The sequence below is a fragment of the Callorhinchus milii genome, unplaced genomic scaffold (assembly GCF_018977255.1).
Source record: "Callorhinchus milii isolate IMCB2004 unplaced genomic scaffold, IMCB_Cmil_1.0 Scaffold2, whole genome shotgun sequence".
In the NCBI taxonomy this organism is placed as follows: domain Eukaryota; kingdom Metazoa; phylum Chordata; class Chondrichthyes; order Chimaeriformes; family Callorhinchidae; genus Callorhinchus; species Callorhinchus milii.
In genome coordinates, this window is record NW_024704743.1 from 207,605 (window position 1) to 218,646 (window position 11,042).

Sequence of the window (11,042 nt, forward strand, 5' to 3'; positions counted from 1 at the left end):
CCCCGCCCGCCCGCCTGCCATGAGCAAGAGGAACGGGAGGAAGTGACGTGCTCAGGCGCTCGTCGACGCGGACACGGTGCAGTCTGGGAAATGTAACCCCACGGCTCTGAATCAACAACAGCGACAGCACAGACCCTCCTCCGTCCCCCCTCCCCCTCCATCTCTCCCCTCCTCCCTCCCCCTCCCCCCTCCCCCCCTCCTCCCCCCTCCGCGTCTTCGAGACGTCTCAAAGTGCTTCACAGGATACAGCGTAAAGTGTAGTGACTGTGCGGATTGTGGGCCACAACGTCCGCACAAATGGCCGGGGGTCGGGGTCGGGTCGGGGTCGGGTCGGGGTCGGGACGAAGGGATTATTACCCCCGGAAGAGCGATCCGCCACTCGACTCTGAAGGATGTGGGTTCCAGCCGTCCCGATCCCCCCTCCCCCCCCCTCCCCCCCCCCCCCCACGCCTCCCACATCGGGGACTCTCAGCTCACAGCACAGACTGTCGCTCCGACACAGCGCTGCGGGGGGGGGGAGAGGGAGAGAGAGAGAGAGAGAGCACCGCATTGTCAGACGCCGTCTTTTCGGATGAGAAGTTTAATCTCACTCACTCACTCACTCGCTGTCCGCAGCGCTGTCGGGAAAAGAGCAGAGAGTTTCTCTCTCTCTCTCTGTTTACCCGGAACCCGCTTGTTAGTCGATCAGCGGATCACTTTAATAATAATAATAATAATAATCCTCGCATTTGATATAGCGCTTTTCACGTCGGGAGGACGTCCCAAAGCACTTCACAGAACACACTGTAAAGTGAATTGACTGTATATTTGTGGGCGAACGCGGCAGCCAATTGCGCACAGCAATGTCCCACAAACTTTCCGGTGGGTGGGTAACAATCCCTTCAAAGAAATAAATAACGATTCGGTCACTTCAATCCGCGGCTGTGCTTGGCTGCCGGGTTTCACACAGTCACTACGCTTTACAGCACGTCCTGCGAAGCGCTTCGAGACGATTTGCATCGAATGCGAATTTGATCCACATGCAAGGATTTTTCCTATTCCTATCGTAAACGTGGACAGAATGAAGCCAAAGCCAACGCGCTGCAGAGAATGATTCCCAGTCATTCGGAAAGGTGGCCATTCCTGTTCACAGGTGCGCTCCAGCCGTACAATACTCAAAGGTGTTGCAACGCCTAACACTGTGTGGGATTATGTGGCAGAGGCAGGTTGGCACACTGGTCTCTCACTTGCGCAATGGCAGATAGATGGGAGAAAGTCTGTCCCCACTTGCCCTCTTCAGTGCCTTAATAATTTAAAATAGCACTTTATTAATAATAATCCTTGCCTTATCATGTCAATCGATTAACAGCCGGGTTCCTGCTTAACTGCTAGGTAAACAGAGAGAGATGTGTGGAGCGAGGAAACCTGCCTAAATTTTCTCCCTGCCCGGGAATTGAACCCAGGTCCTCTTCTTTTTTATAGATAAGCAGATCAATTTGTACTCAGAAATGTCTCAATAAAAGCCAAAAAGTGAATCACGGCAACAACATACATCGCCCCTCAAACACGGTAGTATCCCAGGGCGTTTGGTGGAGCACGGCGCGAAGCCGGTGGGGGGGGGAGGGGGAGGTGACCATGTAAAGACACGGTCAAATAGGAAGGTCTTCAGGTGAGACCTGAAGATGGGGAAGGAAGAAGCAAGGCAGAGGGATAGAGGGCGAGAGCGCCAAAGTTTGGGGGCATAGTGGCTGAAAGCATGGCCACTGATGGTGGAATGGAGGGTACGAGGAACATGTAGGAGGCCAGAGCGGGTCAAGCAGAGGCAGCGGTTGGTGGAGTGGGTGGTAAGCAAGTCAGAGAGGTCGGCAGATCCCAGGGCATGAAAGTATTTGAAGACGAGTGTGAGGATCTTGAAATCGATCTGTTCGGTGATAGGGAGGCATTGGAGGTTGGCTAGAGCTAATGTGATGGGGGGTGGGGGGGTAAATGGAGATTTGTTGGCCAGGACTACAGGAGAGAGAAATCCCTTCTCTTTTCGGATAGCTCCGCAAGATTTTTAACGTCCACCTGAACAGACAGACAAGACCTTGGTTTAACATCTCACTGCAGGAAAGCCTCTCTGATAATGCACTGTACCACAGCACTGTAGCATCACCTTAGGCTGTGAGCACAAAGTCCCGACATAGGGGCTTGAACCCACAGGACTAAGAGACGAGAATGCTAGTGACCGAGCCAGGCTGACTCCGAACCAACAACAACTAGCGTTATTATTGCGTCCTTCTCAGAGAGCTTGACAGTGGCGGGGCCCAATGCCGAGCCAGGGGGAGGGAGAAGATGACCGTAAGCAGGTCCAAGTGTGACCTAAAAGAGGGGAAGGAGGAGGCATGGCGGAGGGATTGAAGGAGAGAGTTCGTAAGCTTTGGGGCGGTAGTGGCTGAAAGCACCGTCGCCGATGGTGGAGCGGAGGGGATGAGGGATAAGCAGAAGGCCATATCCTGCCGAGGGGAGGGAGCGGGTGGTGGAGTGGGGAGTAAACAGGTAAGAAAGATAGGGATTTGTAGACGAATTGAGTATCTTGAAAATCGATCCAATCTGTGATACGGAGCCAGGGGAGCTTGGCGAGGGCTGGTGTGACGGGGGGGTTGGCATTTAGCGCGGGTGAGAATCAGAGCCAGGCTGACACCTAAACCATGTGAAATAAAAAAACACAAACACATTGGAAAGATATTTATTTTTATCCTAATGAGACCAATCGCAGGTTTTCACAACAGGTGTGATAGTGGAGACCACTTAGTGTTATCGGGGTGTGGGTGAACCAGGAGAATGTTCAGCTGTGCGCAACCGGAGGTCACAGTATATTTACCCCAGGGCCATGTACTGCAAATTCACTCAACCCTCAACTTCTCAAGATGTTTCCCTGCCTCGTGTTTCTCCTCGCTCTCGGTAAGTCACTCTAAACGGTTTAGTTTCACGAGCTGGGATTGTTCTCCTTGGAGCAGAGAAGCTTAGGGGGAGACTTAACGGAGGTGTTCAATACTATGGGGGAATTTTTATGATTCTAAATCTGTACCGAGTCTTAGAGAAAGCTGTCCGTTCAATTTTGGAACCCTCGCCCGGCTCCACAGGATTGTGTTTAAATTCACCCTCCTACCCCTACCGTCCCTGCTTTCCACAATTTACACAAAATATACATTTCGTCCACAAAATACACAGCCCATTAGTTTACAGCATATTCTGTGAAGCGCTTTGAGACGTCTCAAACGACGTGGCAAGGAGCTATATCGAATGCAAGGATTATTACTAACACCCCTCCTGCTCGAATCCCTGACTGCCCAGCGCCTTGGGACATCCTCCCGACGTGAAAGGCGCCGTGTAAATGTAATGTGTTGCTGTTGTTGTTTATGATATTGTTTGTGAATTAGGAGCAGTTTGTGGGCTACCGGCAAAGAGGTACCCACTCACCAAACAACCTCACCTCGGCCGAGTTATTGGCGGACAGGAAGCTGTTCCACACAGCTGGAAATGGCAGGTAATAATAAAAATAATATTATAATAATATAATAAAATTATAACAATGAGATAATAATAATTCTACAACAATAATTGGGGAGGACAAGTTTGCAGAGCTATAATACTTTATAGTCAAAGTTTATAAATAACCATTTTGTTTATAAATACCAGAATAACTATACATTCGGTTATAAATGACTGTGTATTTATGATCAATTTATAATCATGATAATAATAATCCTTATATTTGATGTAGCACCTTATCTTTGAGACTTAAAGCGTTTCACAGAATTTACTGTAAGGTGGATCGACTGTATTCTTTGAGGGCGAGACCCACCAGCCAATTATGCCCAGCAGCGTCCCACAAATAGTGGACTGAGTGACCAAATTATTATTGCTTTTGAAGGGATTATTATCCCACTGGAAAGTGATCCGTCAAATGACTAACAACTAGGTTCCTACTTACTGCTAAGTAAACTTACTGCTAAGTAAACAGAGGCGTGTGGAGTAAGGAAACTTGGCCAAGGTTTCACCCTGCCGGGAATCGAACCCATGTTCATATGTGAAGCGGGTGTCCTAACCAGGCTATAGGACAACACAACAACGTTTATGCAGTGGGTGGAGCTCTTAGCAGTTTTGTGGTCTGCTCCCACGCTGGTAAGGGAGGGGTTGTGACCATAGGCACGGTCAAAGACGAAGATCTTCAGGTGTGATTTGAAGACGGGCAAAGAGCGGGCAAGATGGAGGGATTGAGGGAGAGAGCTTCGGAATTTGGGGCCATAGTGGCTGAAAGCACGGCCACTGAGGGAGGGTGCAGCGGAGGGGATAAGGGACAAGCAGGAGACCTCAGCCAGTTGAGACAAGGGTAGAGAAAGGAAAGAAACATTCAGCAAAGGATGAAGCCATTCAGCCAAATGTGCCTTTAGTTAATTAATTAAAGGCACGTTTGGCTAAAGGCGCATTCAATTCACTGATTAATTAATTAGTAACAATAATGATCCTTGCATTTCATAAAACATCTCATGACGGATGGAGGCACCTCAAAGCCCTTCAAAGAATTTTCAGCTAAAGTGTAGTCATTGTGTGGATTGTAGGCAAACGTAATGAGTAGGAACCCGGTTGTTGGTCGATTGGCGGATCGCTTGCTGGGGGGTAATAATCCCTCATAAATAATAATAATAATGTGGTCACTCACTCAACGACTGTTTGTCGGATACTGCTGTACTGAACTGGTGGCATCTAGATTGCGCACGGTGATGAGGTGAGAATAACCAATATTATTTGGGTGGATATACAGGGAAAGAGAGAAACTCCATTCACTTTGCCTCTCTACTCCTGCAGATATCTCTTCAAGTCACTTACGATTCAAACCCCACTGGATTCTGGCACACGTGTGGTGGCACTATCATCCACTACTTATACGTCATGACAGCTGCCCATTGTGTTGACTCGTAAGTGAATTTTGGCCTTGCAAACATTATCAATAATTTACTCACTATCACAGCACAGTTGGTTACTTAGCGCACACACCTCGCAGGTGAGCGCGAGGACCTGGATTTGATTCCCAGGCAGGTATCAAGTTTCCTTACCCCACACGCCTCTGTTTACGTAGCAGTAAGTCGGAAATCTGGTTGTTGGTCCATTGGCAGATTGCTTTCCGGGAGCTCTGGCCTGTTCCACGTCCCCCCCGACCCACCCGCCCCACCATTGGCGGGAGAGCCTTCAGCCACTCTGCCCCCCAACCTCTGGAATTCCATCCCCCAGTCACTCCACCTCGTCCCCCTCCTTAGCCTCCTTCAAGTCCCGCCTCAAGACCCTCCTTTTCGACCATGCCATCGGTCACCCAATTTTTTTGAAGGATTATTACCCTCGAAAGCGACCGTAAGCACGATCAAAAAGGAAGGTCTTCAGGCGGGATTTGAAAGCGGGGAGGGAGGGAGGGGGCCAGGTGGAGGGATTGAGGGCGAGACGTCCAGAGTTTCGAGGCGCAGTGGCTGAAGGCACTGCCGCCGATGGTAGAGCGGAGGAGACAAAGGACAAACATGAGGCCGGAGCCGGCTGAGCGGAGGCAACGGGTGGTAGAGTGGGGGGGAGTAACAACAGCAACAACTTGGATTTATATAGCGCCCTCTACGCCGGACGGCGTCTCGGTAAGCAGATCGGGTCGGTAGGGAGGTGCCAGGGCATGAAGAGATTCGAAAACGAGTGAGAGAATCTCGAAGACGTGTAAGGAAACTTCCCTAAGGTTTCTTCCTGCCCGGGAATCGAACCCCAGTCCTCTCGCTTGCGAGGCGAGCTCTCCAGCCACTGCGCTGCCACGATTAAGCTCGAAGAAAAAAATCGTCAGACTGAGCTGAAACCGGGTGGAAATTTGTACCTCTTGTCACTGAATCGGAATTTGGTCTGCAGGCCTTCCGGAAAGATCTACCGTGTGGGCTTTGGAGAGCACGACTTAAGTGTGGATGAAGGCACGGAGTACTATTTGGACGTGGAATCCATCCATGTCCATCCCTACTGGAATCCTTCTTCCTTAGCAAGCGGGTAAGTTCACTCGCACAGTCCTACATTTGAACAACAACAACAGCAGCAGCAGCAGCAGCAGCAACAACTTGCATTTACATAGCCCTCTTCATGCGGGTTAGCTCTTAGCAACAAAAACACCACTACCACCGCCACCAACAACAACAACAAATGGCATCCCTCCAGGGAGAGAGTTCCCATTCCGTTCCAATAAACATCTCTCCAATTCCCATGCGTCCAGGGTGTCCACAAAGTCCTGTTACCCCATTCATTCCCCCCCCCACCCCCTCCACCCCCACCACAACTGAAACACGTGGCAGAATGATGATACTTGCATTTAGAAGTTACTTAATTGTATTCAGTACAAGTGTTTAACTGCAGTTAGACGTCCAGAGGACTGTGTGTATGTGTGCGAGTGAGTGAGTACTAACATTTTCATAGTTAATGATCCGTCGCCATATTTGTTGCCGCATCGTCTGTAACGTGGATGGAGGAACATTGGACATTGTTATACTCCACTCATCTGCAACAGCAAATAAAAATCCACTGTACGAAAAAAGAACAAGGGGGATAAAAGGACTTTGTGAAGACCTTGTAGGCGGGATGCATTAATTGCTCAGTTGGGTTTGGAGACTCATGTGTCAGACACCCGGCGGACACCCCCCCCCCCCCCCACCACCACCCCCACAAAAAATGGATCACTAAGACTTTAACAATCAGGCAGAAGTCAATGTCTAAAATAATAATCATAATAATAATAATTGGATTCAATACGGCGCCTTATCACGACTTTGAAACATCTCAAAGCGCTTCGCGGGACACACTACAAAGTGACTTTGTGTTTGTGGGCGAATCGTGGCGGCCAACGGCACAGCTTACTTTTAAGACAAACCATGATTATTCTTGTCTATTATTCAGGTATGATATAGCGTTGTTGAAGCTGAAGGACCCGGTTTACGATAATTCCTACGTGGAGATCGCAATCTTACCCGTTGAGGGTCAAATCCTACCCAGTCAGAGCGAGTGTTACATCACAGGATGGGGATTAACCTCCCGTAAGTGTGGCCTCACCGTTGCATATCATGATATTATTGTTAAGATTCGTTTAAGTTACGTGCGGTATAAGCTTATGTATAGGCATTAGGGAAAAAAAGTTTTGTTCATTTTGTAAGAGCGGAGCTCAGTGGTTAGCACATTTGCCTCACAAGCGAGAGGACCTGGGTTCGATTCCCGGGCGGGATGGAATATTAGGTACATTTCCTTACTCCACACGCCTCTGTTTACCTAACAGTAAATCGGAACCCGGTTGTTAGTTGATTGGTGGATTATTTTCCGGGGCTAATAATCCCTCCCTCAAAACATTTGGTCACTCCATCTATGACTGTTTGCGGGACGCTGCTGTGCGCAAATGGCCGCCGCTGTTTTACCCGGAAAACATACAGTCAATCCACTTTACAGTATGTTCTGTGAAGCGCTTTGAGACCTCTCAACGACGTGATAAGGCGCTGTATCAAATGCAAAGCCATTATTCTTACTTTTACAACTGTGCTAACTCCCTGCTCGCCGGATTTCCTATCTCTTCCCTCCACAAGATGCAGATTGTTTCAGAACTCTGCAGATCGTGTCCTTTCCCTCACCAGCCTCTGTGACCCTATCACCCCCAACCCTCGCCCGGCTCCACTGGCTCCCCGTCCCCCAGAGGATAGCGTTCAAAATCCTCGTCCTCACTTTTAAAGTCCTCCGAGGCCTTGCCGCTTCCTACCTCTGCGACCTATTGACTCCATATCGACCTGTCGACTCCCTCCGCTCAAGAAGCATTGGCCTTCTCCACGTCCCCTGCCCTGCCCACCATCAGTGGTTGGACCTTCAGCCTCTCTGCTTCCATCCTTTGGAACTCCATCCCACAGTCACTTCGCCTCGCTCCCTCCCTCGCCTCCTTCAAGGCCCATCTCAAGATCCTTCTCTTCGACCACGCCTTCGGCCACCCTAATCCCATCCTCCCTGCCCTCCACCCCCTCCTGATCCCAACCCCCAGTTCGGATCCAAATTCCTGACTGTCCAGCGCCTCGGGACAACAGCAAATTACATTTGTAAAGCTTCTTTCACAGCGGGAGGACATCCCATTGGTGGTAACCAATATTAGAGGCACTGTGTAAACGTGTTGTTGTTGTTGTTGTGTTGACCCGACTCTCTCTATGGGAAGCAGTGACCAATACCATCTCCCCACACAGCTAACGGGAGCGGTGCTACCCGCCTACAGCAAGCCGGCTTGTCAGTGGTGAGCTACGAAATCTGCTCGAGACCCGAGTGGTGGGGAGCCACGGTGAACGATCGCATGATCTGCGCTGGAGGGGACGGCTATAGTTCTGGCTGTCAGGTAACCATGTACCGGCCTGGCTCAGCAGGTCACCAGATCACACCATCAACAGATCACCCTTCGGTCCATCTGTTCTCCTCCCTCCAGAACACCCACCCTATCGTCCTCCCATCACGTGCATCGAGCCGCTGTTTAAACGAATCCCAGTGTCCTGGCCTCAACCTTCCCTGTGGAAGTCCTGTAGCTCAGTAATTAACGCGCTCGCCTCGCAAGCGAGAGGACCCGGGTTCGAATCCCGAGCAGCGCAAAGCCTTAGGCAAGTAAGTAGGAACTTACCGGTTGTTAGTTGATCGGCGGATCACTTTTCCGGGGTTAATAATCCCTTCAAAAATAAGTAAATAAATAAAATAAGAATTTGGTCACTCAACCCACGGCTGTTTGTGGGGACGCTGCCGCGTTTCGCCCGCAAAATAAACAGTCAACTTCACTTTACAGAATATCGTGTGAAGCGCTTTGAGACGTCTCAACAATGTGACCAGGCGCTGTATTGAATGCAAGTGTTTGTTCTGGCTGTTGATGTTGTAGTGAGAGAGTCAGAAAGACGTGTTCACAAGGATACACTGTTGAGTGTAGTGACTGTGCAGTGTGTAAATCCTTATTCTCTTTTGCACAGGGAGATTCCGGAGGTCCATTTGCCTGCAAGTCAAATGACGGTTATTGGTCAGTCCATGGCATTGTGAGCTTCGGGCCAATCTACTGCAACATCTATGAGAAACCTACAGTCTTTACCCGGGTGTCAGCCTACCTTGACTGGATATTCCAGGTACGTGTGGGTGCTATATCAAACGCAAGGATTACTATTAGTATTATTATTATTTATCCACTTCGGATAAATTTGACAATTTGAATAGTTTCTTGGACTCACTGGTCAGGAACTAGAGGGCATCAGTTTAAGATAGTAAGTAAACGAGGAAACAGAGAGGTTAGGAGAAATATTCGACACGCAGAGCGGTTAGGACATGGAATGTGAGTGCTGGTTGAGGCAGAATCCATATGAGCTTCCCAAAGGAAAGTAGATAGACATCTAAAGAGGAGTAAACAACAGGGGTCTAGGGATTGGGCAGGTAAGGGGGACTGAAAGGATTGCTCTTAATTAGCAGCACCGACACGATGGGCTGAATGGCTGTCTTCTGTGCTGTAAATGCCTGTAGTTCCGTCAGTCACACTAACTACGTCTCCTCCATCTGACCAACATCTTTCCCTTTCAGATAATCAATGAGTAGTGAACACCAGGAGGCCGATATGTATCAAACAAGAGTAGAAAATAAAGATACAGCATCAAACCATATTTGACTCTGTGTACGTGTATGTAATTGTGTGTTGCGCGCGTGTGTGATTGAGCGTGTGAGACTGCGCGTCTGCGTTGCACGTTCCGACGGTTCTCACCCCTCGATGTACGTGCGAATTTTAGTGACGCTTTCCTACTTAAGTGCCCTTTGCTCTCTCCTGACCCTGTCGGTGTGAGTCCCTGTCTCAAAGGTGGCTCAACCGAGTCGGAGTCCCACACAGACAGATATTCCCAGTTAACTCCAATGGCCGGGAACTGGGACTCCATCACGCACACGCTCACACTAGCAGAACTCCCCGATGTCGACAGCTGCTCTCTGAAGGGCTTACTCCTGTTCTGGATTTGCAATGTTACAGAGACTCGACTGGCAGCACAATACTACATTGGCAAAGAGATATTAAACCAACCCTGACGTGAAAGGCCCCGTATAAATGTAATCTTGTTGTTTTATAGGTGTGCGGCTCTGCCCACTGTATGATGCGAATGCTCGGGCTTTGTCCCGCGCTAGCGCCCAAGTTTTATTTTGCCCTCCAGGCCGCTTGTTAACTGACTCTCACTCAAACAGCCCTGGAGCCCGTCCACTGTTACAACTCATGTAGGCTCTTTGCTAAGTCTTTTGCGAGCAGCTTCTGCCACAGAATCCGTTCGAAGGAGAAAGCCTCCCCATTTCCCTTAAAGAATATTATAATGTTATATATACGTATTAGTTAAACATTAAAGACTGCAATAGGCTGACCGTGACAACGTGTGTGTGATTGTGTGTTTGTGTGTGAATGTGTATCTGAGTGATTGTATGTCTGTGTGTGTGTCTGTGTGTGTATGTGTGTGTGTGTGTGTGTGTCGGTCTGTTTGTGTGTACGTGTATCTGTCTGTTTGTGGGTGTCAGGTGTGATAACACTCTGTGGCCAGAACATAATGCACAGTGAAGCACATCAGAACATTACTAATCGTTTTATTGCAGCAACAACAAGATTACATGTGTATGGCACCTTTCATGTCCCGAGGCGCTGGACAGTGTACAGCATTTCAAACACGAGCTGGGATCAGGGAGGGGAAGGGGGGCGACCGATTGCACGGTCGAAGAGGAGGGTCTTGAGGCGGGACTTGAAGGAGGCTAAGGAGGGGGCGAGGCGGAATGATTGGGGGATACAGTTCCAGAGGTTGGGGGCAGAGTGGCTGAAGGCTCTCCCCCCCCAATGGGTGGGTCGGGGGACGTGGAGCAACCAGAGCCGGCAGAGCGGAGGGAGCGGGCGGGTTGGTAGGGGGTTAGGTGGTCACAGATGTAGGGTGGCGGGAGGCCATGGAGGACCAGGATCTTGAACTGGATTCTCTGAAGGATAGGGAGCAGGTGGAGTTAGGCGAGAATGG

General features: G+C 49.6%; 1 protein-coding gene across 1 annotated transcript; it reads left to right on the forward strand.

Moving 5' to 3' along the window:
• Positions 1–2,777: 2,777 nt before the first annotated feature.
• On the forward strand, positions 2,778–9,674 carry LOC103189848 (chymotrypsin-like elastase family member 1). The gene is made up of 8 exons (XM_007910380.2): positions 2,778–2,922; positions 3,402–3,508; positions 4,831–4,940; positions 5,899–6,030; positions 6,928–7,064; positions 8,241–8,386; positions 9,000–9,149; positions 9,595–9,674. The coding sequence occupies exons 1-8, from the start codon at positions 2,889–2,891 to the stop codon at positions 9,607–9,609; spliced, it is 831 nt and encodes a 276-aa protein (XP_007908571.1). The 5' UTR covers positions 2,778–2,888; the 3' UTR covers positions 9,610–9,674.
• Positions 9,675–11,042: the final 1,368 nt, after the last annotated feature.